The following is a 27075-nucleotide window of genomic DNA, read 5'->3' as shown; positions in this document are numbered from 1 at the left end:
ATGTGGGCATCTTGAGCCTGATGTGAGATGGATTTATTCCTGCAACAGGCAGCAACTGCTGTCAAACCCTGGGCTAGCAGTGATGTGCAAAGTGAACTTCCCTGCTGTGTAGTGATTTCATTCTTACACTTACTAATTGTCGTACTAATTGCAGGAGATTTTGAAAGAGAAATTTGCATCAAGAAGACACCTAACTTGTGAGCAAGCACCGAGAGAAGAAATGGAGATTTCAGTGAGAACCACACGGGCTATTTGCAGAGGACAGGCTACAGCACAGAGAGCTGATTGGAAAGCTTCAATTCCAGAGTGCAGGATGTGTGGCCAGGCCCCAGAGAGCATTAGTCATCTCATAAGTGAATGCTCAGAGCTGGCCGGAGATGAGTACAAAATACAGCATGACAAAGCTGGCAGTGCTGTGCACAGCCCATGCTGCCAGGGAAGGGGTACAACCACAATCACCACCCCAGGCCAGGTAAATTGAGAGAACTGAGAAGCTGAACGTGAAGTTTGTTGTCAGAAGGCAGACGTGGTGCCTCCAGAGGAAGTTCATCAGTTACTTCTCCACTGGATGACGGCATTGGTAGAAAATAACAAGAAGTCACTGACAAATATGTGTGCGGCAGGAAGTGAATTAAAAATGGGGCATGAAAATGGCACAGTTCTTAGTATCCTTCTCTCCAGTGGGCTCCGGTGTTGCGTCGAGGAGCTCAGGCGCAGTGTCCAAACTAGACAGGGCTCTCCCTGGCACCGCAGCATCCTCACGATGGGATGTCGGCTCAGGTCCCGACCCGGCAGAAGCCAGGGTGGAACGTCAAACCAGCGCTGGCTCCGCTGCTCTGGGGCGCGGGGAACGGGGCAGCGCTGACCCCCGGCTCTCCCCGCGGGGCAGGCGGAGAATCCGCAGAGAGCCCGCAGGTCCCCGCCGGCCCCGGGCGCTGCGGGACGCGACCCCCGCTGCTGGGGGGGGGGGGGGGGTGGGGGCGCGGGGGCCGCTCCCCCGCAGGGCCGGCGCTGCGGCGGGGGCCGCTTTCCAGAGAATACGGTAAACATGTCCGCATCACGTGCGGCCGCTCCCGCCGGCCGCGGCGCGGGACCGGCCGGGAGGGCGGGACGGGACGGGACCCGCGCTCCGCCGGCCGAGCGGGGCCGCTTTAAGAGGCCGCCGGGCGCCGCCGCCTCGCCCTGCCCGCCCCGGCGGAGAGCGATGCCCGCGGCGCCGTAGGGCGGGTGGCTCCGGCACCATGGGGCTGTGCTACAGCCTGCGCTCCCGCCTGGCCGCCGCGCACCCCTCCGCGCCCTACGGCAGCCGCGGCGAGCCGGACACCCCCGCGCCGGCGGAGCACGGGGACCCGCAGGTGCGGCACCGGCTGCGGCAGGACCTGGTGGCCAAGGAGCGGGCGGACAAGAAGCGGAGCAAGAGCATCGACAAGACGCTGAAGGCGGAGAAGCGCGAGTACAAGCAGACGCACCGGCTGCTGCTGCTGGGTGAGCGGGGCGGCGCGGTTCGGCCCGGCCCGGCCCGGCCCGGCAGGTGCGGGGCCCGAGGCCGCTGCCGGTGCCCGAGCGGGAGGAGGGGGCGGCGGCCGCGGGGGCACCGGGGCGGGGCGGGCGCGCACGTGGCGGCGGCACCGGGCGGGGGCTCCGGAGGCTCGGCGGGGCTGCGGCAGCGCGGGGGAAACGGGGCCGGGATTTGCCGTGCCCGGCCCGGGGTACCGGGGCTGGGGGGGTTCCGTGCCCGGCCGCGCCGGCTGCCGTGTGCGGTAGGAGCCGATGGCCGGCCCGAGGGAAGGAGCAGCCGCACCCCGGGTGATGCTCGGCGCCAGAACGGGGCTGCGGCCGCCTGTCCCCACGCTGTCCCCACGCTGGCTGCTCACACAGAGCCATGCAGAGGGACCGCGGCAGCAGCAGCGGGGGCGCCTCTCCCGTAAGGAGGAAGCCCGAGTTTTCCGTGTGCGGGAGTGATTTGCCGTTGTCCGCTCCGCCTCCCCGAACGCACAGCGGGGAGATGCAGCCTCTCGGGCTGTGCGGTTCCATCCAGCGCTGCCCCGTGCACCAGCCCTTGTTCCCTGCATGGCAGCTCCTCCCTGCCCTGGACTGCGCAGGGCTCACGGGCAGGGATGCTCCTGCACGGTGACAGCACCGGCATTGCCGTCCCGAGGGGTGCCCTATGGAAAGGCATTTTAATGATGCAGTTGTGTGATGTCTGAGCTTGTGTAGTACACGACCCCAACCCAAACAGGCTTAGGAAGTCATGTATTGGCCTTCAGGTAAGTCGAAAGAGGCTGGAAATGTTTCCACTCCTCCGCCTCCCAGTGCAATGCAGGTGGAATACTGGTTACTCTGAGCATTTTGTAATAATAGAGAGTATTATTCATACAGAATAATAAAGAATATTCCAATACTCACAAATAACTTTAGTGCCTCTCATGCTTGGAGTGTGTGTGGTTCTGCAGGGCATAAACAGCAAAATTTGGCCTTCATCTTATTGGTGTGTGTTTGCAGCCTGTAATAGAGAAGCAGAATTTTAAGGAGCTTTAGAAAACAATATTGGACCTTGTTTTATGCATCTTGGTGGTAAAAGTTTCTATTCCAGAAGCAGAGCCTCTTTTGATGTGGTTGCAGCTATACTGATGCAAGTGTGTTCATAAAAGTGTCCCTCCTCCTCATGGGAAGGGGGTTGAGCAACACACGTGGGAAGAGTAAAGCTTGTGTGCTGTGACTGTTGGTAAGGAATCACACCTCTACCCAACGTGCATTCCTTTCAAGCACCCCATACCTGTAGATGTGTTATCATTTGGTGTTTTAATGTATTTCCAGTTTGTTCTGTAGTGAACAAGTGTGGGAAGGAGGAGCCGTGAGAACTTTTCTTTCTTTGTAGATTAAATAAGTCAGAAAAAAAATCCAACAGCAGGGCTAGTTTTGATGTTCATCTGCAAGCCTTTAAGTCATAAAGGCTATCTGATACAGGCTTCTGTAGGCAGTATTTCAGCTGCCTGGTTTTTAATAAAGAGCTGGGTTTTGCTGCAATGACATTGAACACTGAGTGGGTTGAACAACACATCTGAGTGGTTTAGAGTTGTCTATGGTGAAGCCAACAGAGCTTTCTTTGTCGAAATACTGATTTATAAATCTGATGGATATGAGTCAGTGTTATGCTGGCAGTCGTTTATTACATTTCAGCCTGGAGTTGAATAGCAGGAAGTCACTTTTTGGCCCTCTTGTAAATCTTGGGATGCCTCAGAGACCCATTTCCCTGCTCCTTGCATGGGGACTGTCAGTTTTCCAGTTAGCTTCCTTCCCTCGCTGCTTCTCCCCTGCATCCCACTCTCGCTGTTGCTTTGAGGATTTTCTGTTTCTAAACTGGAATATGAAGTTTGGGGTACATTTGGTGATCCTTCATGTACATCAGCAAGTATTGCTGCCACAGCTGAGTGTGTCTGTGCTGAGATTGCTTAGGGGTTGCACAGACAAATTGAGCAGGAGGGTGATGTTCAATGCAGGGGGCAGGAGCATCCAGCTGGGATTTAAAGCTGCAGCTGAATCTTCCTCTAAGGAATGGGTTTAGGGTGGGGAAAAAGTGCAGAGCCAGGAGTGTCTCCTTGCTTGGGCTGAAGCTCAATGGCAAAAGTTGCAGTAGATACTTGGAGTTTCTCACTTGTGTTCCCAGTTTTTAGGCTGACATGCTCCTGTAGGGGTGCATTGCTGGCATGGACAGCAAGGGACTGCCAGCTCTTTCTCTGAGAGTAACAGATTTCAGATGAAAACTGCTCTGATGCTTCAGGTCTGTCCTGTCCCCAAGGCTGAATTATTTGTATCATGTGCTGCAGTAGCTCGTGCACTTCCAAGGGCTGTGCTGGGAATGTGGAGTGTTCCTTCCTATGCTGGACAAGGACACAGGCAGTGCACAAGTCACTGTGCCCGTGCTGTGTGGTTTGGTGTTGGAGTGTGTGTGTAACTTACACATCTGTTACTCAGAGGATCACTGAGTTTATGCTCTTCAGATGCCTGATACTTATGTTCCCACATTGTAGTTCCTTTTTTTGGAAGGACAAGTTCATCATTTTAGCTGTCTGCTCAGGGGTGTGCAGTGCAGTTACTCAGTGGACAGCTTTATGCCGTTCATTGATTGAGGTTTCTTTAATAATTTTGCAGCCCTTTTTCATCACCAATGCTGTATAAGATAAAATCCCAAGCCCTGGAATGTCTCTTAATTTCAGTAGAGCAAAGATCTTGCATCTGCTCTGTTTTGGAGGCAATAATCTGACTTTGTACTGGCAGCAGGGCAGTGGGAGGTTTTTTGCTTTGTTTTTGTGAAATGCTCAACCAGGTGTAATCTTAGTGGATTTTGTTTAGTGAACTATACAAGTCACAACTTCAAGATTACAATCACTGTTATGTTGGCAGCATAGTGTGAGTTCAGGGATACCACTGGGAATAGGAGGTGATTTTTCATTGCATGGGGTTGTTTTCTTGTTGGAGAACAATCCTGGCTCTAAAAGTGAAAGTGTGTGGTTATCGGGGAAAAGATTTTAAACTTTGTCATAAAACAATTCTATTACCTGTGTGCTTTCTTCTTACTTGTGATAGTAATGTGGGGTTTCTTTTTTTTTTTTTTTTCTTTTAGACTTGAAAGTATGAATCTGGTTTGCTATAAGAGAGTGAACTTGGGCTGGTCCCCTCTCAGTGCTTTGCCAATCTCTGTGTACTTGGCTTTTTCACTCTCTGTCTGAACTCTTGCCTGTGCAAAAAGTACTTGTAGCTTATTCCCATCTTGAAAAGGAACTGCAGATAGCAATATATGAATAGAGATCTATGCACTTGTCACCCTAAATATTTATATTAAACTACAGCTTATAAAATAACAACCATTCTGAATCTTCCCTACATCAGTGCTTAAGTAAAAATGGTTTTTACAGAAATATTTATGCTCGTGCAAATATGAATATAGGGAATGCAAATGGGAGGTTTTTATGTGGAAATATATTATATAAAAGAAAAACACACTTTAAAAAGCTGGGAAATAGCAGCGTGAAGACTGACCACAGTCACCCTCTCTGTGTGTGCTGCATGGTGAGCCCCTGCCTGCCATATAATTAAAGACTGTTTTGTATGGTTTACATTGTATTTTCTTCCACAGAGCTGGTACTCCATTCAGGGCACAAGATGGATGTTGTGTAGTGAATGGGCAGCTATTCAATATTCTTATCCTCCTCATACAATGTGTCACCCTGTGGCCCATTTGCGATGCTCTGTCCATACCCTGTGCTGAATAAAGAACTGTTGAGCTCCTCACGCTGTAGCACTGATCACTGCAGGGACTGAATGCTTCACAAATGTCAGTGCATGGCACTGCTGTGAAATGAGGTGGTATCCTCCTCCTTTTGTGGATGCTGGAGGGGGAAATGCCACCAAAGACTAAAGCTGAAATTGTCCAAAGGCACCACTGATTTTATATGCCCTGTCACTAATTTTAATCCATAGTACCCAACTTCTTCTGGTTTTTTTTGGTTTTTTTTCATAAATACTTTCTGTAATTAGATCACAGACCTCATTGTTGCGAACACTCAGCACTTTTACAAAGGGAGTTTTAGGTGCTCTAAGTGCAGCCCAGGAGTGAGAAGCACAGCTGATTATCCCTGGTGGAAGCTGTGTGCTGCTCTGCTGGTCAGGGCAGCTCTGTAGCACACTGAAGCTGGCCTGGTTCTCCAGGGCAGCATGTAATGGCAGATCCCACAAAATATCCCTTCTCTTGTGGTTATTCCCTATCTTGCTAGCTCACAGGAGGTTATCTTGGCACTGCTTCTCTCGGGATGGTGTGGGAGAGGAAGACACCCAATTATAAAAACAGGCATATGCTTGAGCACTTGACAAAATTCCATCTTGTTGACAAGATTTTCATTCACTTGCACCCAGTTTGTTTCTTGTGCCTCATGTGTTATGAGCTGCAAGAGAGGGCACACACCCTGCTGAAAAGCACGTTATCCTTATCAGAAGATCATGTAAAAGATGTACAGGACAAAATAGACTAAAAATGTAGAGGAATCTTTATCTTGGTGCTTCCTAATTCTCAGGAACAATATTTTTCACGCTAAACATCTTATACCAAATTTCCCCTTTAAGAAAAGCAGGAATAGGACAAAAAAATCCTAGGGAATGCCTGTGCTGTGTGTATCTTGTAGCAGGCTGCACACTGTGATACCAGCTGGAGAGGCAGCAGTGTGCACTTCCCCAAATGGACTGTCTTTAGTGGTGAAGGAATTACAATATTTTCCAATAGGGCTCCCAAAAATAACCAGATACTACAAGAACACTTGGACATGGGAATCTCTGTGGTTTCCATCTGCCCAGTACTTCCCAGTGACAATCCTGCTGTGGGCAGCAAGGAGGTGGAATGCTAATTATGGATCTTCCTTTGCAATGAGGAGCCTGGGCAAGAGGAGTCCTACTCAGTTCCCACTGCTGTATCCAAAATGTGATGCCTTTTCAGTCGGCAAATGGAGATCTTCTGGTTTGGAATATGTTCACCCCAAACAAAAATAACTGGGAAGCTTTGCAAACTTTAAGAAAGCTTTACCCGGTGTGCAAGCAATGCTGGCTGCAGCTGTAATGTGATTTGTGATTGTTTGCTGAATCTCAGAACAACTTAATGTCCTCAGCGGTGGCACCTCTATGCTTTAGATCCTTGGTAAAGTAATTTCTCTCCTGCTCTCATTTTAAATTTCATAGGAAGGGGAGAGGCAAGCCACTTCTCATGTCCTGCTTTTTGTTCTGTTTTGTTTTGGTTGGTTTGGTTTTAATTTGGTTTTTTTTTTTTTTTTTCTTCCTTGAGAGCTCCTGATAGTGACTTTCTTCCACATAAACAAAAAGATCATTAGCCTCAGGCAGACACATGGTGTGGAGAGCTCCAGCCAGCATATCTGAAGTTTGGCAAAGTTTGAGCTGCTTCAAATGGGGTCTGGCAGTGGAAGGTGTCTGAAAAGCTGGAGCTGCACTGCTCCGAGTGTGTGAGGATGGAGGGCTGCTAATGGATGGCAGTGCTGTGAGAGGCAAGGTGAATGTTCTCTACAGGGATCTGAACTGCAAACTAATGTCTTTCACAGTTGTAGCTAATGCTGAAGGGATGCTCTGTGTATGTGTAAGCATGAATTTTTGTGGGAAAGGGTTGAGGAATCTGAAGGATCCCCTGATCCCCAGGACCAGCCGTGCCTGTGCAGCCACACAGCAGCACAAATGTACAGAGTTTCTCCCTTTCCCCAGCAGAGATGCCATCTCTGTGTGGTGGTGATCTGTTTTTTTCACTCATTAAATGCCTGGTGGCATAAAGATGATCATCCATCACTCTAGAGAGGTGCATTTATCTGTAGCCATGGATCCAATTTCAGGGTTATCTGAGAATTTTTATTTTTAAAGCTCAAACTCCACCCCAACAGTGCTCTCTTTTTGACTTGTCTTTTTTGAGCTTGTGATCCTGTTGCTTGGTCAGTACCATCTGCTGCCAGAGCAGGCAAAATGTCTTGCTTGCTTCTGTGCAACTGTTGGCATTATTCTCCACTGGGACATCTTAAATTGAACTGTCTCCTGTGCAAGGGCTTCCCTGGAGGAAAAGCCTCGGGGAGTGCAATTAATTACATGCAGTTCTTCCCTTGCTCCCTTAAATTTGGGAGTGTCCTTATTCACAAATATGCATGATTTCATTGAATTTCCTCCTAATTGCCACAATTTAAAAATGTCAGGAAAAGAGCTTGGCAATTCCCTGGTGTGAGGACAACTCAGATGCTTTTCATGAGAAAGCTCAGTTACCAGGCATATAAATCCATGATGGTTTCAATATTCAGACCTGAAGAATGTGTCTTAGAAGAGAAGTTGAACTCCATGACTTATTCTTATTGTTCCCCTGCTCAGTGAAGCATTTGAGAACCAAGCCATGCAAGCTTTATAAATAGCTCAGCCAAAATTTTCTTTACTTCCTCTAATGTGTTCCCTCTGCAAAGAAAACCCACAGTGTCTGTGTCTGGGCAGCATTTTAAAAGATCTGTGTGTCACTAAGAGGGCAGAAAAGTTGATGGGTATTCTCTACATCTGAGGGATGTAGAGGGATGGCAGCAGGTGTCACACAGATGTCAGAAGTTGATATTTTTATTCTGCCAAGTGAAGGAAGGAGATGCTGAGGAGGATGGGTTGGTTGCTAGCATGGAATAAGTTGCAGTTTTACAGTCTACAGTCTTGCCCTGTTTAGCCACTTCTGTTTCAGTGTTTTGGAAGAGGGAACAAGCGCTGTCACAGTTGTGCTTCCTCTGCATTATGTTACAGGAGGCTTAAACCCAAATAAGTTGCTGTTATAATGTAATTCTTGCATTTTGAGAACATTCCTTTGACTTTGGAATCAGTCACATCTTGCCCTTGTGCTGTTTCTGACTGCTCAGGCTGCCTTGCAGAGCAGCTTGTGAGGTGTGTGCTGCTCCCTTGGCAGCCAGAAACCCGAGCCTCAGCTGTAAATTGTTCCTGTCACATTGCAGAGATTTTAGATTTCACTGATACCCTGGAACAGTTCGGATCATGGGCTTGCTGCTGGTGAATGTGTGCTGTGTGCCAGCCCCTGCAGGGACCAAAGCCTGGAGGAAGGGGTTCTCCAGGCTTTAGTCCTTTCTGACTCTTCAGTTTTGGTTACAGCGCTTTGAGTGGGACACCAACAGCTGGGCAATCCTGTCAGGCACTTTGCTGGAGATGATGAGCTGTGCTGGCTTCTTGGTGGAGGTGACAAACACATCTGGGGCCACGTGCCCTGGAGAGCAGAGAGCCTGGAGTGGAAACCAGCAGCTTGTCTGTCCCCAGGCTCTCCCAGAACGTGGGTGCTCTGCTCCCTGGGACACACAGCACTTGGGCTGTGCCTGCTTGGCACCTCTGATGGGGAGATGCTGCTGCAGAAATGAGGGGAAAAAAGGCACTTTTTAGAGTTTAACCTCCTCTTTCTCTGTGTCCATCCTCATCGCACGTACACCACCTCTTCCTCTTTCCTACCCCATCCCCCACTGAACACAATTTTTAGTTTGTGGGCTGTATTTGTTTGGATTTGCATTTTTCTTGGTTGTTTTTCATGCTGAAATCTCAGGATCACTGGTTAGCTGGGAGGTTTTCTGGAGCATGGAGGGATTTGTGTGACTGGGACTTAACATGGGGAGGAAATGTAGATACTGAGGAGAAGGGCATGGTGTTGTGAGCTGAAAATTTGCATTCAGATGTTTTGGGTTTTTTATAAATACCAGTTAAAACTCTCTGCTTAGAAGAAAAATACTCTGTGAAATACTGTCCTGATGCTTTCCCTGCCTTACCTCCCCACAGGAAATTCACAATTCGATACAACTGATTTTTCTCTGCTGATGAGAAGCATGGAACAAATTCCTTTTAGACTGTAAAAGATATTTTCTCCCCTGATCCCTTAACACTACCTGTGCTCTCATTTCTCCCAGCCTCTGTGAAGTTCAGCCTCATCTGTAGCATTTTGTGGTTTTAGGTGGTGAGTGATGCAGGACTTCACTTGCTCCTATTTCAGAAGAATATGTATTTGTTTTTAACAGCACTTCAGATATTCACATGGAAAACCTTCTGGCATGTTTTCCCCAAACAAAAATAAACATGAAATTTGAGTGGGTAGTTCTTAAACATGTATATATCCTTGTGATTCCAATGGGATTACTCATGTGAGCAAGGGCAGTGTCCACTGTGCCCTCAGTCACCTGTGTGCTGCCATCCCACCTGGACACTCCATCCCCGGGACACACCTTGAAACTGGGTGTAACCACTTGAGTGCAGAACCAGCCAATGTAGGCTGAATATCACTATCAAGCCCAAATGGGAGTTTTATGGTACAAAGGAATTTAAGAAAACATTATTTAAAACTTTGTTTGCTATTGAATTATTCTGCATTAGGAGGTTTGAGAATCTGTTGCTTCTAAGCAAAATCTAAATACTGCAAAAGTATTTAGTCTTCAGGATTATTCTGGGAGGGGGCTGAGGAAAGGCCTGATAAGTTATGTACTTGACCACATGTAGTTAAAAATATTATTTGGAATATAAACTTCCTTGTCTGAAGACCATCTTTATGCACGAAGTCAAAAAGCACAAAAAGCAGTTCTCCTCCTGGCCTCCATAAGTATACCTTAATGCTGCTGAATCCTGGAAATTATGCAGGGCATGCTTTTTAAATGTTGATTTTGACTTCTTGCCTGGGACCAAGTGTAAAGTCTTTCCAAGGAAATACTTAGAAGACTTGCAATGAAACCCAAAAGCTGCTGCCAAACTTTAGTTTTTAGAAAGGGAGTAGGGGGCAATCCAGCCTGTTAAAAACTTCCAGTTGTTTGTAATTAAATCCACTTCTTCTGTGCACAATAAACATATACTTAGAAAAAGATCATTTTACATAATACTTATGTGGTTTAGTGCTGCTTTTCAGCTGCTAAAAATCAAGCAGTAGGTTTGCTGGTTTTGTCTGGGAAGGTTGCTGAGAGCTGGGAAGCCAGGGCTGATGCAGCTGTGCCACTGCAGTGGCAGGGATCCATGTATCCAGTGGTGACACGCAGAGCGAGCCAGGGAATCCTTTTCTCATCGTGAACCATCTTTCCCACTAGTTCAAGTCTGTTTTGGATTGACAGGGATGGGAATGAAGAGGAGATAAAAATATCCCGTCCGCACGTCCCTCCGCGCCAGCAGCAGCACTGCTGGTGGCTTTGGTGGAAACTCTGGGCTTGCAGGAACTTCTCATCACTTTGGGGGCTGGCAGGAGGCAGGACCACCAAATCCTCACCCCCCTGAGCTTGGTGTGCCACGGTTCATTCGAGATTGTTTCAAATCCACTGCCATCATTCGTCTGGAGGATGGGACTTGTAGGGTGAGGGGGACAGCCTGAGTGTGAGTTTATCCAAGAGATAAATTTTATATTCACTCTTGACAAGAGAGGGGATTTTTTTCCAGGATGGCACAGAGAAATTGTCAGTTTTTACTGGGCAGGTTGCAGGAACTGTTGGGTGCTGTGATGGAGAGTACACAAGGCATAGAAAGAGCAGAGAGGAGCAGCTTAGAGGTATTATCTCATAAGTGACATAAGAAAAACTATGAAGCCTTGTAGAGCAGATTTGTTAGGATTTGAGATGAAAATCCCTGTTGCTTGCTGAGATTATCTCCCAGCATATGGCAGGGAATGTAACAGAGAGATAGAATTAGCTGCTAATGATCTGGACACCTCTTGGAAACAGATGTTTGTAGTCCTGTATAACTGCTTGCTATTTTGTTTGTCCAAAGTCTGGATTACTCAACAACAGGCCTGGCATGGTATTAGAATGCTTGCTGTCTTCATTTCCCACTCATCTCACTCAGCACAGATCACCTCTTTCTTACCAATACTGCTGGAGTAATCCAGTGTGAAATTGGGATGGAGAATGAGGGAAATGGCTCACGGCAGTGCCAGCAGATGGAGTTAGCCAAGGGCCAGGGAGTGCTGGGGAAGCTGCAGCCATCTCCTTGGGCAACCCAGGACATCTCCATGGCACTGTGGCACTGCCCCGCTGCTATTGCGTGGGCAGTGTTCATCTGGGGTTTCTTGAGAAGATCAGTTTTTGATAGATCTCTATGGCAAATGATGCTGCAGTTGAGGAGGAGATTGCTCAGACTCAGTGCTGCTGCATGGGCAAGCACCTGATGTAAAAAAAAAGCCCTGGGTTACACATTTTGGTAGTTTTGGTACCCCCTTATTCACCCTGACTTTGAGCTGTTGTCAATGAATACCTGACTTGCCCTCACCATTGTTTAAGGCACCGAAGTTTCCAACTCAGGGATGTAATTCCCATCATTTCTCTTTGGGATCTCTTAATTGTGTTACTTGAGCCATCAGCTCTATAACGCTCTTGCTATGCCTAAATTTCTTTACATTTAAAAAAATGCTTCTTAAGTTACTTTTCTTAATTTACATTATTGGAAGACATCTTCTTGGAGCTGGAAAACTTTATTAAGGTGGGGAAAAAATTTGTTAGCTGTCAGTTCAGCTCATCTATTTTTCACCATTTCCTTCATGTTAAACTTGCTTTTGGACTTTTATCTTTTACAGTAAAAGCAAGACCTTAACCTCAACTTCTCTTTCTAAGTTAGATTCTTTTGACCTGGCGTCATCTTTGTTACAAGGCTTCACACACTGCAGTACAATAATATTTTTCTTGTGGTGCAATGAACAGCGCTGCAGACGCTGTTCCAGTTGGGGTTATTTTTTCTCTAAATTAGTAACTGCCTTAATAGATATTTTCCGTGGCTTCCAAACTGTGTGGTGTTGCTTGAACGAAAATGTAATTCCACTGAGAGATTTCAAGCCCAGCTTTTGCAGGGCTTCCAGAAATAATTTTTTTTTAAAAGTATTTGTACAGTTGTAACGAGTTTGCTAGCGTGTTGTGCTTGCATGTTGCAGTTGTGCTTTTAGAATTAGATGGAAAATCTGAATATTATCTGGTGTGTTATTCTCAAAGAACAGCCTTTTCATGCAGGCTACCGTATTAATGTAAGGGTGAAACTATGGCAAATGTATTTTGAAACAACTGGAATATTTCTTTGCATCAAAAGCAAAAAGCCCAGTTCTCTGCCTCCAGAGATAACTTGTAAAGCTTCACCTCAGACTGGTTAATTTTCTGTCATTGTAAAATAATCATTTGAGATTGCAATTTTAATGTGAACAGCTTGCTTCTGATTACTTGAAACCTCCGTGGAGGAGTGTAGAGGATTCTTACACAAATAAAATGTGATGTGGACTCGTGAAATCCTTGGTGGTGGCTGCTCTAGCAGGACATGAGTGGACTCTCAGGAGCATTCCTTTGAGTATTTCTTTGCCACAGACAAACATGGAAAATGCGGGAAATAATAAAAAATCCACCAGGACATAGTACAAGCCTTAGGATCACAGATACTTTTCAGAATACCAGTTTCTAAATAGGTGAATTTATTCCAGAGAAATTCTAATATTTTTGTTGGTTATTCAGCCAATGTCATTAGCATGGCCAATAGCAAACTATTAAATTTTAACTGTGCTGTTTCTAAGTCTTTTAAGATTACAGGATCTGTAATTGCTTTTGAGATGGAGAGTTTGTAGCTCAGTCCCATATTCTTTTCGTAGCTCATTGCCCCTCCTGGTTCTCTTGAGCCACCAGCACACTCAATCATTCCTTGTGCTAGGCAGGATTTTTTTTTTTTAATGCCAAAACCACAAGGACTGTTCCAATTTTCTTACAGTTTCATCAAGTGAAAGGCCCTGAATCACCTTCAGGCCTTGCCCTGGCGCGTTGTGCTTTTGAGGGTGGGCCACATTCCATGAACAGCCTGGCACTGGATAAGGTGCAAAAGGGACAGCAAAAGGCACTGGGCAAGCCCTGGGTGTGAGCAAGAGCAGCCCTTTGTGTTTGTGCGTTTGGGATGGAGCACGGACTGTGCTGGAGCACGGAAGTGGCTCGTCCCTTCGCACCGGATGCCTGGGAGATGCTGCTGGAGCTTTTGTGCTTGAGGAGAGAAAGTGGGATTTTTGTACAGCTAAAGCTGTGCTGGGGGGTGGGAGAGATCCCTGCCAGCTCCCCATGGGAACAGGGCTGGGAGGGCATGAATTTGTTAGGTCTGTGGGGACAGTTTGGTTCAGTGGAGCTCTCCTGTGAAGATGTCACAAGAAGAGTGCGTGCCTTGGCCGTTAGGAATTTGTCCACGCTGCATTATTAGAAGAGATTCCTAATTTATGTTTTTTAATTTTATCCTCCACCTGCATCCTACTATGCATAGAGAAAGACTTGCTTCTGTGACCTGGGAAGCAGCAATTTTCCAGTGCTTCCCAAAATTTCCTCCAGAAAGGGATTATGTCACATCTGACCCAGATGCTTATGGAAAACAGTGTGTCTCAGCACAGTGAGTTCTGGGAGGGACCCTCACACTCAGGAGCTGATCACAGCGGTGAGGACAGCGTTGGGGGAACAGAGCTTTTCCTTGGATTAACTCAAGGGACAGTCAAACACTTTGACTGGCTTGGCTCTATTTCCAAGCTGGACCTTCTTATTTCTCAAGTGGGAGTAGTGTCCCTGGACACTCTGAAACTGCCAATATTTTTCCTCCTCCTGTCCTTTGATTAAGGACTTGTTTGTTGACACTTCAGTGGGTTGTGGTTCTGATGACAGCAGCCCTTGTGTCAACCAAGACAGAGCTGCTCACTGTTAATAGTTCCTGGCTTTGTCTCTGCTTCCTAGATGTGGTCAGATAGAGGTTCTAATGGTCTCCCAAGCTGTAAGTAGGAATAATTCTCAGTAGAAAATTCAATTCAATGGATTTTTGCATTTCTCCTTTGCATAGATGTGGACCAGACAGAAGAACAATGACAAAGCTATGCAGATCTCAAAGCTAATTTTAATATTCTGCCTGAAAAAGCAGATGTGTAGCATGAAACAGAAGGGTCCTATTTGCTCAATAAATGTTTAAAAAGTTAGTTCTGTACATATTTCAAGATAGCTTTTCAATGGAAGATAAGTGACTGAACCTACCATGGTAGTGTTTCCAGAGAACAAAATGTGGTGTAAAGTTCAGATTTACGTTTCCTATTCTAGCTTAGAGGGTTTCATCTTAAAGGAGTTTTAATAGGTGCCAAATGCTCTCAATATCTGTCAAGGTCAATTATAGATGAGATTTTTTTTTTCCTATTTTTTCATGGAGCAGGAAACATGAAGCATCTTATTGGAATTGTTCCTAGAAGGTTTGAACTTTGCAGATGTGTGAGGTTTTCATATATCGTGGTAAAATGCTAAATCTGAAGCTCAGCAATTTACTCTGCTGGCTGTTAACAGAAGATTCCAGCTGGTGCTGGGACGGCAGGAAAAGAGATGAGATTCAAAGATTTCCATCCCTGCCAAATGGAGATGTCCTGGTGGGTAACTGGTCCCAGTGGAAAGGTGTAGGAGCAGCAATGTTGGGGCCTTGCTGAAATTGCTTTGGCACATGTTTAGCCCTGGATCCTGGCTTTATTAACCCTGGCTTTAGCTCGAGATTCTGTTACTCTCTCTTAGTGCAAAGGAGAAATCTCCACCAGATAGATGTGAGGTGATAATCAAACCAAAGTTTCCTTGGCAAAAATACCAAAATCAAATGATCAAAAATCAATGATCTTTGGCAAAGAATGAAATACAACATTTAATTCAACATAAAGCCACTTATCATAGCATTACTTAGCATTAATTTAGCATTTACTTAGCACAAACTTAGCCCAACCAAGAAAAACCTTTCAACCTATGACAGCTTGGCCATCGGGCTGCTGCTGTCCCAAGGCCCCTCAATCTGTCTCAAGGGCTTCAGCAAGTCAGAACTCAAGGGTAGAATATGCTGCTCTGATTTCCAGCTGTAAACACAGAGATCATGTCACAGCTAGAACTGTTAAAGTTGGTCGTGCCCTGTTTGTATTACTTGGTTTTTTAAGCATAACTCTTCACTACCACAGAGCGCTGTAGCAGAAAGGATTCGTTCATTTGCAGATAAAGTGCTGAGTTACTCTGTGCTGTGTTCTTTGTTTTCTTATCTTTTCTTGACAAATGTCAGCTTTAGGGCATCGTTCTTTGATTGCTTTCCCTTTATTAACATTGTCCCTGCCTTTTTACACTTGGAGGTGGTTTTTGACAGATAAGCAGTACTTAATATATTTTTGTAAGACTGATGCTGTAGTTGTCCCTAATCTTTGGCAGAGCAGTTATATATATTCTTGGATGTGCTGTCCAGCACACCTCCTTTACCATACTTCTGTTTTCTCAAATTTAAACTCAGACTTTTTCTGAAACACTGTCAATGGAATTTTAAAATATTATACTGTTAAGGGCACAGAACACTGTTATAAAATGATGGAGAAATACAGTGCTGCAGAAATATCAAAACAGATTGTGAAAGGTCTTTTCTGTTGTCACTGTTTCCCTTTACTCTTTCTCTGTTAAGCAGTCAGCATTGATCAAAGTTAGAAGTCCTAGTTCACCCCCAGTATTTTTTTTTTTGAGAAAAATCATGTAACTCCTGCAATGAAAAATATTGAGAGTGCCAGTGAAAACTGAGAAAGAATAAAATACCGAAGTCATATAATAAAAAAAAAAGGATGTTATCAAATGTGTTTCATTGGCAAAACTTTTGAACAGAGTTTTCTCAGACTGGCAAATTGTAACTTCACTCAAAAAAGACCTTTCCCTCCAGCTTGTTGGACATTCGAGCAGGAAAAAAATAGGGGGCTAATTACACTAGTTCAGAAAGAGCTGAGACATTACTATAACCCATGGAGAAAATAGTCCATGACCCATCCGTGGAGGCAGATATGTGCTGGGGGTAGAATCTCAAGAAAACAATCCCCAACAGGAGGGGACCTTGGAGCTGGCACTGAGCATCCCAAACTGCATCAGCATCCTGCAGGACCTGACTCCTGAAGGAAGGAATGTGGGAAGGAAGGATGCAGTGGAGCATGCAGCAGGTGGAAGGTGCAGGAGGGGTGTGGGTTTATTCATGAGGGCCAAGAAGCCCTTGCAGGGAGGATGCTATTAAAGACCAGGGAAAATAGAGCAAAACAGGGTAATCAACATGGCCATAAAGAACTACAGCAGCTCATGTATCCCTTCCAAGAGAAATGGGCACTTACATCTTCATCCCAAATTTTCTTTTTGTTTAGTTCCATGAACACATATGCTTTCTCACACTTTCTCATTTAACCTAAAGCAAGGAAATTAAAAAAAAAAAAAATTCCAAATGAAGCTGTTGTTGTGTCATCCTTCCACTTTATCACTTTGTGCAAATACTTGAAGGCATAACTAGGTGCTAACCTTGAATGTTTAATGTTAGGACTAATTTCTGCTCATTGTTTACCAAAATAGGACCACTGTGTAACAGCAATAATGTGAGTGTCAACACCAGGCAGTGACATTTTAACAGGAGGTTTGAGTTCATAATAATACCAAGTCAAGGTTTTTAGGGTGAGTTAAATTTACTGCAGCAGCGCCCTCAAGTGCTGTGACACTTCCTAGGCCTGATGGTGTCTGTCCCATGGGACACTGTCATGTGCTGGGGCTTGATTCTTCAGCACATTTAGCCCTGTAAGAGCATGTAAATTATTTCGGTGGAATTTTGAGTGCTCACACAAATCTGTGACACTATTTAATACCAGAGTGAAGGGAAGGGTGCTGGTTTGGGAATTTCCCCTTTAATTGCTCTCTGATAAGAAAGGTGCTTTCAGCTTGGTTGGAAGTGATGGTGGAAGGAGACCTGAGCAGAGAAGCTTTCTTCAGACAGGTCAGCCATGGGCCAGGTCCTGCAGGATGCTGATCTGGAGTCTGGGATGCTGGGTGCCAGCAGAGCCCAGTGCACAGCTTAATCAACTGCTCTGACGCTTCCATGGCCTTTTCTTAGTCTAGGCTCCAGAGAGAGAGGAGCAGACTTTTCTCCAGTCTGACTCATTACCTAAACAGAAAATTTAGGATTTAGGCATAGTATCCACTCTCCTTTGCTACTGAGGGAACTGTGTCTGGTAGGTTGGGGATTTTACCAGCACGCTATTGGTGTATGGTATAAACTGTATGGATAGAATGATGTCAGCATAAAACAACTGTGGTCTGCTAGAGGTGTTACACATCCTAAACATACATTATTATGGTTGTGCAAGGAGCCTTAGGCCCTGGACTCACTGGACTGTGTCTTTGCCAGCAGAATTGCAGCTCTCCTTGAGGCAGCTGCTGGAGGGAGGGAGCCCTGGTTGCACTCACTCCTCAACTTGTGAGTAATGAAGCCCCAGTGGCTCCTAGAATTGCAGCATCTCTCTCAGCTCTCTGACAAAGCTGTCTGTGTGATTTCCTCCGTTCTCCAGAGTTCCCTTCTCTTGAGCTCTCCACCTCATGTCTCCCAGCACTCTGATCAAAGTAGGTCAAGTCAGCTTTGTTCAAAAGCAGAATTGCCAAGTGATGCTGCTGTGTCTGGAGAAACAAATTCAGCCTAAGGGAATGAATCCATGGGGGTAATGCAATCACAGAACCTAATTACCTGTATCCACAAAATGAACATCTGAGGCATTGCTCAGAACAGAAGGCATCACTTGCAACTCTCCCTGTGTAAAAGCAATGCCCTTTCCTCCTAATTATTAAGGAGTATTTTTGTAAAGATACTTCAAAGTCCTTATTTCGTATTCCTAGCATATACTATTCAAATGTGTGTTCTGTAGTGTCCTTTTGTGTGGGTTTCTCTGGATTCAGAGGGAATAGCAATTGCAATAGTGATAGCAATCTGTGGAATGAGGAATTGCAACATTTGGGCCATACCTACTCCTTATATTTTAGTCTTGAATGAGTCTTTCTAGAATAAAATGGGAAGAAAAGGTCAGAGGGAAGAGAATTTAGAAATCATTCAATTGTTTGAATGAGGAAAATAGTGACACATCTTTAAAATAAACAAATACAAAGGTCAGTGGCCTGAAATTCAGTAGCCCAGGGCTTTTTTTGGCCATTTAAACAAGGAAGTTCTAAAGCCTTTGGCCCAAGTGCTTCTCTCTGCTGTACAAGAGGGAGTTTCACACAGCTCCTTCCTTAGGTGACTGCAGGCTGGTTTTGATTGGCACAAAGGAAAAAGGACGGCTTTTCTTTTGCTGGGAGTTTTATCACCCTGCAGCAGTGCTGTGAAGAGTTGGTTACTGGATTCAGTCCCAGTTACAGCTCCCTCAGTGCTCCCTGCTGCAGGCTGGAGGAGATTTACTAAAGGTACACTCCTCTCCAGGTGAGACATCCAGCAGGCTCCTTAGGTATTTTGGGCCAGAATACAGGGGCAGTGTGTGAAATACTGTATTTTAGATACATCACACCCTGTATCACAGTATTGCAGGGACAACTTGCATTGTCCCTTTGTTCTCTTTACACCTCTACCATTGCACTCCAAAAAGGAGCGAGGAAAAGAAAAGGGGGGGAGGGGGGAACCCCAAAAATGCAAAACCAGAACGTGAGAAAAAAAAGGAAGCAGCGTTATTTGTCAAAGCTTCAAGGGGAACATGACCGGGGAGTTTGGTTTTGCTGACAGAAGAGGGGGCCAAAGCTGCAAGGACTCAGGGTGGGTTTCAGGTTAAAAAAGGAAGACGGTGACAATGGGAAGGAGCCAGGGAAGTGAAGGAGCAGAGTGAAGGGCTGAGCACTCTGGGTGCGTGGGAGAAGCCTCTCCCAGGCAGTGTTGTGGGTGTGAGACTGGGGTCAGCCTGCCCACGGGAGCTGGGGCTGTGCCTGCCCAGCTACAGTTTTGACATCTGCAATGGGTTATTGTTTGGGGTGAAAAAAAGTATGTTGAGCTATACTTTGCTTTAATAATAATATCAATTTCTATAACGTTACTGTGCAGGCATTTACTCATAGCTTGGGTGAAGTTGTATTTTTTTTTGTCTCTGTCTTGCTCTTGCTTTTCAAACTCAGGGCATAGCACTTCCATGGCTAATTCAGGTCTTCTGGAGAGATTTGCACTCTCTGCCTAGTTAGAAAGTACCCCCAGCCCTGGGCTGAACTCTTGATCAGAAAAATATTTTGCAGAGCAGCCGTGGCAAGGCAGCTTTGTCCAGGGATGCTTCCATCCTCCTGTGCCTCTGCATGCATGTTTGGCTGTCATTCTGCAATAGCTTGGTGATGGCTAAACGGGAGGATAATCAGGATTTCTTGCAAACACAGAGTTACAGCACTGATAGCAATGTGGCAGCAAAGTTTCCGTTTCCCTGCTTAAAGCATCTGCTCCCAGAAAAGCATTTGCAGAACCATTGCTGCATTCTCCTATTAATGACTTTCAGGATCATGGTTTCCAGTGATTTTTGCTTCTAGTCTTTCTGAAAGCAGCCTGCAAATGGCACTTGATTCCTAATGTCACATCATGGGAGATGGTTAGTCTGAACCCCTGCCTCTAGCAGGCATCTAAAAGTGAATGGCAATTGGTAAAAATCTGTATATTATAATAAAAAAATTATAATGCATACAAGGAGCACAGCTCCAAGAATTCTGACCAGCCTGCTGCATGTCTGGTTTGGTGATATGTAAAATTTTGGACAGGCAGTGGTACACATGGACAGTTTTTGTTCCTGTATAAACAAAGCATGTGAGTGCATACGTGGTCGAGCTATAGAGGGAAAATACAGCCTGAAAACTGTTGCGCAGGCAGGACAGGAGGTGATGTGACTTCCCACTGAAAAGCCAATCAAGAAGAGTATCAGAAAAGCAACTGAAATGGGGCTATTAGGAGGAATAAATGTAGGTAATGATGTTGCCAACTGTTACAATCATTTTTTCTCTGGGTCTCACTATGGTTATTGCTTTTTTCCCCTCAGCTACAGTCCTCGGAGCACTGGCACTGAACTTCTGCTGTCAGTCCAAACAAGCCACGTTTTCTAGCTAAGAGTTCTGAGAAATGTTTCAAGTGTTCCCAAAAGGCTCATAACTGGAAGGTGTATTTTTCCTTTAAAGGCTCAAAACTTTGGGAGGGTTTGACCCCTTATTTTAAGTGGCTGGGATTTGCACATTTGTGATACATTTCTCTAAAATACTGTTGTGTGTGGCGTGGTGTGTGTTGCCACTATTCAGTGATGTGTGAGCTACTCTCCTCCTGAGCTGGGATTCTTTGTTTTAGCAATGAGAAGAAAATGAGGAAGCCTGCACTTCCAAAGAGAAGAAATTTTAAAACACACAAGCATGTCCACGTGAGATGGGAGGTGACATTAGTGTGGCACCTGGACCTTCTTGTGGTAAGGAGTGCCTTCCACTGAACTGGGCACTGGGCCGTGCCCTTGGGACTCTGTTCAGTCACGCAGCTCCTGCTGCTGCACGTGTAGCTTCTGAGTCCTGCACATGCTAATGGGAATTTCTGACAACAAATTCAGAAGGTATTAGTGAAGGAATAAATCCTGCATTGTTAAAATCTCCTGGATGTATAATTACTGCAGATAGCATTGAGTGTTTATGCCTTTGCCAGTTGTGGTGCCACTTCTCAACCAACTGAGAGAGCTGACTCCAACATTGCCCTTCAGCCCCTCTTCAAACCCAAGAACAACATCTGGACTTGTCTGGAGTCAATCCAGGAGCTGTTTCCAGCATAATTTCTAGAGCCACCTCTAAAGCCACGTCTAGAGTAATTTCCAACTCCAAGGTGATTTATAGAAGAACCTTTGAACTTGCCCCTGGGTCAGGGTCTGCAGTCGCTCCCAGCGCTGCTGTGGCGTGAGTTAATGTGTTGATCACACATGGAGCCAAGCTGGAGCTGCCTCCGGAGTCCCCCTGTGCTGTCTGTCCTGCTGGGGCCAGCGCCTCTGCTGTGCCCCGTGCCTCTCCCCGGACCCTGGGCTGCAGGGCACGGGGGCCAGGAGGGCATGGGGCAGCCAGCACGGCTCACTGCGCTGGTTTTTTCTTGTTCTTGTTTTTTTTTTTTTTTGTTTTTTTTTTTTTTTTTTTTTCCCGTCGCTTGTGCCGCTCTCGCCGGGAAGCAGCAGTCATTTCAATGAGCTCTTTGTGGAAGCAGAGCTGTCTGAGCCCTTTAAGCGGGAGATGAGCTCAGGTAGAAGGAACGCAGAGAGCTCCTTTCATCAGCCAGGGCCCCGCCGGCGGCTGCGGGGCATGTCCGGCCAGTTATAAATGGATCATGTGTTGCTATTTTTAGCCGAGAGAGGATTGTAAATATAAAAGGGTATAAAGTGCAAAACTTAGCAACAGTGGCGTTTGTTTGCTTTTTTCTTTTTTTTTTTTCTTTTTTTTCTTCCCCTCCCCGTTGGCAGGAATGTGTTTGGAGAAGAATGAAGTTAGAACAGGAGCTTAGCCCGTGGACTTTGCACTGCTTCTATAGACAGAGATACATAGATCTGTATCGCCGGGTGGGGAAGGGAACGGGCTTCTGTGGTGCTGTTTGAGGAGATCCAAAAGCGCAGCCTGAAATGAGATGGAAGCGCTGGGAGGGGGAGCGGGGGGACCCGGGCCGGGCTGCGGGGAGCGGGGCCGGCTTGGGGACAGAGTTCAGCAAATGGAAAACACTGACACGGGTAAAAATAGTAACAGCGGGGTTAAAAATAGCATCTGGTGAAATAAACGTGCAGTAACTCCTGAAACCCTCCTGGGAACTGCTCCCTCCCGATCCGCCCTGCACCCCGCTGCGCTCCAGTCAGGAACCCCGAAGCAAACCCCCTCAGCAGACTGAAACCATCAAAGCAGACCCTGCACTCCGCAGAGGACGAGCTTTGGGCACTTTTTTCGACGATTTTTATGGATTTGTTTTGTTTTGTTATTCTGTTTGCTGAAACTTCGCGCCAGAGAAAGGGGGGGGGACAAATCCCTCTTTCTCTGACACTCTCACGCGGTTCTAGGGCAGAGCAGTTAGAAGGTCCTTGGGGTTGTTTCTCACTCTTTTTTTCCTTCTTGTTCACCTTTTTGGTGTGGTTTTTGTTTTTTTCTTTTTTTTTTCCTTTTTTCTTCCTTTTTTTTTTTCTCCTTGCTTTGGTGTTTCAGTCCGTGTTGTCGCTCCTGGGAGTGCAGGGCTCGGTGCTGTCGCCCTGCCCTGGCCCTGGGCCCTGGCAGCGCCAGAGCCGCGGGGCAGGAGGAGCTGAAGCCCCCGCACCGAGCTCCCCACACGTGAGGAAGGTGCAGGCTGCTCTCCAGGCACGGCGGGGTGGCAGAGGGAGGAGACAGGAAAGGATGGAAAGACCTTGAGGAGCTTGCTCGGTGGAGCAAAGGCTTGGCTGGTCCCTTCTCTGGAGGCGTTGAGGGTGGAAGGGAGGAGCAGCGTGGGCAGGGGACATGCTGGGGAGGGCTGGTAGAAACCGCCTTGGAGATCTTTTATAGCTCAGGCTGTAAATGTGCCTGTGTTGGCTGGACGGGGTAACTGAGGCAGAAACAATTGTGACAGACAAGGCAGACCTGGTTCCTGAAGCTGCCCCGCCACAGGACAGGGACAAACTGGAGGCCCTGCAGTTCAGAGGCAATTACATGTTTAATCAGATTTTTTATTTTTCCCCCCTTCCCAACCAAGCAGCTGAAAGTATCCACCTGGCTTTTTGTTGCCCAGGTGGAAGGGGTGGGTGCTTCAGGGGCGCATTTTTAACACCTCCTCACAGGGTAGTTCTCTGCTCTGGCTGTGGATGGAGGAAATGCCCTGGAAGGGCTGGACCAGGCTCTGCCTGTGGGATTCCGGGTGAAAAACTGGGAAACCAGAGGTGACCGGTGCGATTGCAGGGGTTTCTGTACCGGGGCATTACCGATGCATCTGGAAGTGGTTCTCAAATGGATGAGACTGGACATCTCCCTGTTTTCCCAGGTCTGGTGCAGCCCTCCAGGGTGGTGCCAGTGCTGGAGGTGAAAGGGAGGGCGTTTATCTGGTAAAAGAAGAAAGGAGGACAATGTCCTTAATTGTATTTAGCAGGCTAAGCCCTGAACATTTAATTACTTTTTTTTTTTTTTTTTTTTTTAAGGATTGGACATTCCGCAGCTTGTTTCTCTAGATCATTTTAAATTAGTTTTGATGTTTAAATATATTTCATATGAAGCCTGTCTAAATTTTTTAACCAGTATATTTTTGAAAGCACAAGTATGCTTTCATTTGATAGAGTACCTAGAAAAATCCTTTTTGTATTTGAGCAAAGCTGTTTTGTTTTTAAATTAGGTTGTTCCAATCCTTCTAATTTGATAATTTCAAATTTGATTCAGCACACAAAAATGATGCAGAAACTCCTGTTATGAATCTAAACTGAACATTCATTTTCTTATCAAAATATTATTATCAAAAAATATTAGTCATTCTTCTTGGCATAGTAAACAAAGAAACATGTGGATGTATTAATTTATTCCAGACCCAGAAAAGAGGGATAGTTTATATAAGTAAAATAAATATTTCTTGACTATTTAATAATTGGATCACTTCAACAATAGTTGACTAATAGTCATATGTCTGAAATACATCTTGCCCATTTCTATTCTTCAGGGAATTTAAAGCTTAAAGAGTGGTTTTCTTTTTCCAGGGATTGTCTTTTTAAAATTGTTACCTTTTTACATACTTAATAGTTGTTGTCTTTCATAACTTATGAAGTCAGATCTAGGGGGAAAAAAGCTCAAATGTAGTTGAAATTAATCCCCTGGAAGTATGCAAAGAAATTAAACTGAGATGGTAAACAGTGTGAAGGAATTTAAGAGGAGTGAGTGCAAGATAGAGTTATTTTGCAAGTGTATTATTTTACTGCCTTGCATAGGTAGGAAAGAGTTGGATTCTCAGAAATGGTGATGTGTCATTTATTGGTTTTGTGTCAATGGATTTTTGAATTATACACATCTAATTCCAAGTTGCTTTGGTGGCACAGGAGTGAAAGTAAAAAAAAGTGAATTTTTTCTCACTACTGTAGTATAAATGTGCCAACCTACAGCATATGAAATTCCTGTATTTCTACATATGGCTCTGCTAACTTGTTAGTTGTTCAATTGTTAGCGTTGCCTGTTGAGGTTTTTTGCTCCTGTTTGTAACTACTTTAACACTTTGTTACGTTTTCCCCACCTGGAGAACACAAGGTGGCATGTTGGTAGTTGATAACAGCCAGATGAGATTTAACTCCTGGCATTAGATTGTTTGAAATAACAGAATTCCACATTTGTCTTTTTTCATTTGCCTGAGCTTTAAAGAAATCAATCCTGTGATTGTTGCTTGTAAGTAATAAAATTTAACCCCATCATGCTAATGGTTTGATAGGGAGGATATTATTTGTTCATAGAGTGCAAACATCTACAGTGAGTACTTAAATGCTCCATGGGTATTTTAAAACCCTATAAAATAATTATTGATATTTATGTATATGTATCAGAATCTAGAGTGCATTGATAACTTAGCATTTGAAAGGGATAACATATTATTAAAATATCAGATAATCAATTTCTTTTGAAGAGAATATAGTGGAGAGTTTTGAGAACAAGCAAAAAATTAGTAATTTTTTGACAACATAAAGAGAGCATCTCTGCAAAGTCACAGCTCTTGTTTGTTCAGAATGATTTTTACAGAACTAGAATTTTTGGATGCATGGTAGGGAATTCAATACTGTTCTCTAGAAACTTAACAGGAGCATTATATTTTGTTAGAAAAAACCAGACAGTAATTGCAAAGCCAAAAATCTCTAAAAAGAAGATCGTTACCATTTTTCCTGGTGAATTTTTTCTGTTGCATGGTATCACAGTAGGAGCATAAGGGGGGAGGGGGTTGAATCAACTTTTTTGATAACTATATTTTTCCTTGGAACCTGCCTCCCCTTCCCTTACCCTGAATGCATTCAGTTTGAGGTGGTATAAATAAAATTTGTTAATTTTAAATATAGTATAATATATTTCTTCCTCATTTGTATGTAGATGAATAAGATGAATAGAGTTAATGGTTTTCAGAATTTTGATATATTGTTTTTCAATTTGAGGTTGGTTGACTTTTTCATATAAATAGTATTACGTTATTATCAGATAAATATACTTAATTTTATTAGCATTTCTACAAACTCCATGCTAAAAGGCATGGAAACTCTTCACATTGAAGATTATTCTGTACTTTTATACTGGCTCAGTGCTAAGTCACCTTTGTCCTAAATGTGAACTGTAACCATAGTGTTAAACACGCAATTGCAACATCTAAATTTTAAGGAAAAGTAGGGAAATTGATGGCAGCAACCATAATTAGAAATTTGAGTATCTTAAATGATGAGAGAAAGTAATACCAAATAATATGTACCAAATAATTTGTTTGTCACTCTGTAAAATTCCTAAATCTGGTGAAAATGAATTTTATAGCATTTTTCTAAATACTAAAAAAATAAACACAAGGAAAACTAATATTCTGGGAAGGTGTGGCATAGCATTTCTAAATAAATGAATGCAATTAGTGAGGTACTAATTATGACATTGTTATTAATCCTTAGTGGGTTTTTTACCCCTTAGGGAATGTTAGTTAATTAAAACAATGAAAATGCTGAGGGTTTTTGTTGGGGGAAGAAGAACCCAACTTACTCCTGGCACAATTTAAATAGTAAAAGGGACTCATTTAGTGATGATTGTGATTATCTGTAATTTTTTGGCAATACTGGACCTGCTCAGCTCTAATCCCTTTCTTTTTATTTGCGGGTATTTTTAAGTGTATTTTTGCGAGTGAGAGATGTAGGGAAAAGGAAGCTTGGCAAAAAAACTCAGAGTATTGACTTGCTGTTTGCATATTTGGGAAGGATTCCCTTTGAAATACTTCTAAGGCTTTAGAAAACTGGAAAGGAAAAATAAACTTTTTACAGTAAAACCACTGATATAATTAACATTTCTTAAAGTGATGCAATGCTTTCAGTTACCTAAATAGGCGTTTCCATGCTAATAACAAAACCAAGAGAGACGACAGACCTGCAGTTTTAATTTCTTCTGTCGGATTGTTCTGGTTTTGTTACTGTTTTGAGACTCAGTTTTCATTCTTGAAGTCTTTACTCTTGCTCACGAGCTCTGCAGCTTAATTCCTGCTGCATAGGCAGTGAGGTTGAGGGAGAGCTGCTGTTGGGTCTCCTTCCCATGGACAGCCCCCCTGGAAACCTGCAGAATATGAAACATGTGCCAAGAAGCTCGAAAGTCACGTGTGATTGATTTGCTTGATTTTTAACAACTGTGGGGAAAAAGAAAATGTAGTCATGATTGTGTAGTGATTAATAGCGCTCGCTCTGGATTTCTTCTTTTTATTTCCCCTCTGCAAATCCCTTGCAGTCAGAAGCGCAGGCAGGTATTCAGTGCACACTGCTGGTTTCCCAAAACATCCCCTCTCGCAGCTCTCTCCCTTAGGCAGCACAGAGCTGCCAAAGCAGGCTCCTGCGGAGTATCAAAGGGTGTCCCCTGCAAGGAAACGCGGCTTCTCCCAGCGCTTTGACAGAGCAGCTGTCTGGCATAACCAGAGCTGCAGCTGGATAGTCCCAGCCCTGCTCATCCTGCTGGTTTTTGTAAGGAGTTTATAAATACACACTGCTGCTCGTGCAGTTAGCCGGGGTCAGGATTTTGTGGGCTGTTCGAGTCCAAAGGGCTC

At 44.8% G+C, this 27075-nt stretch overlaps 1 protein-coding gene across 1 annotated transcript in view; it reads left to right on the top strand.

Annotated features, from left to right (window-relative positions):
• Positions 1–1193: 1193 nt before the first annotated feature.
• GNAS (GNAS complex locus) overlaps positions 1194–27075 on the top strand; it is a 133754-nt gene continuing 107872 nt past the window's right edge. Inside the window, exon 1 of the mRNA XM_053958244.1 lies at positions 1194–1485. Coding sequence (XP_053814219.1) covers positions 1242–1485 — 244 coding nt within the window. The 5' untranslated portion in view covers positions 1194–1241. The remainder of the gene's footprint in view (positions 1486–27075) is intronic.

The sequence above is a fragment of the Vidua chalybeata genome, chromosome 17, assembly GCF_026979565.1.
Source record: "Vidua chalybeata isolate OUT-0048 chromosome 17, bVidCha1 merged haplotype, whole genome shotgun sequence".
Classification (NCBI taxonomy): domain Eukaryota; kingdom Metazoa; phylum Chordata; class Aves; order Passeriformes; family Viduidae; genus Vidua; species Vidua chalybeata.
This window is presented reverse-complemented; position numbering and strand designations above follow the sequence as displayed.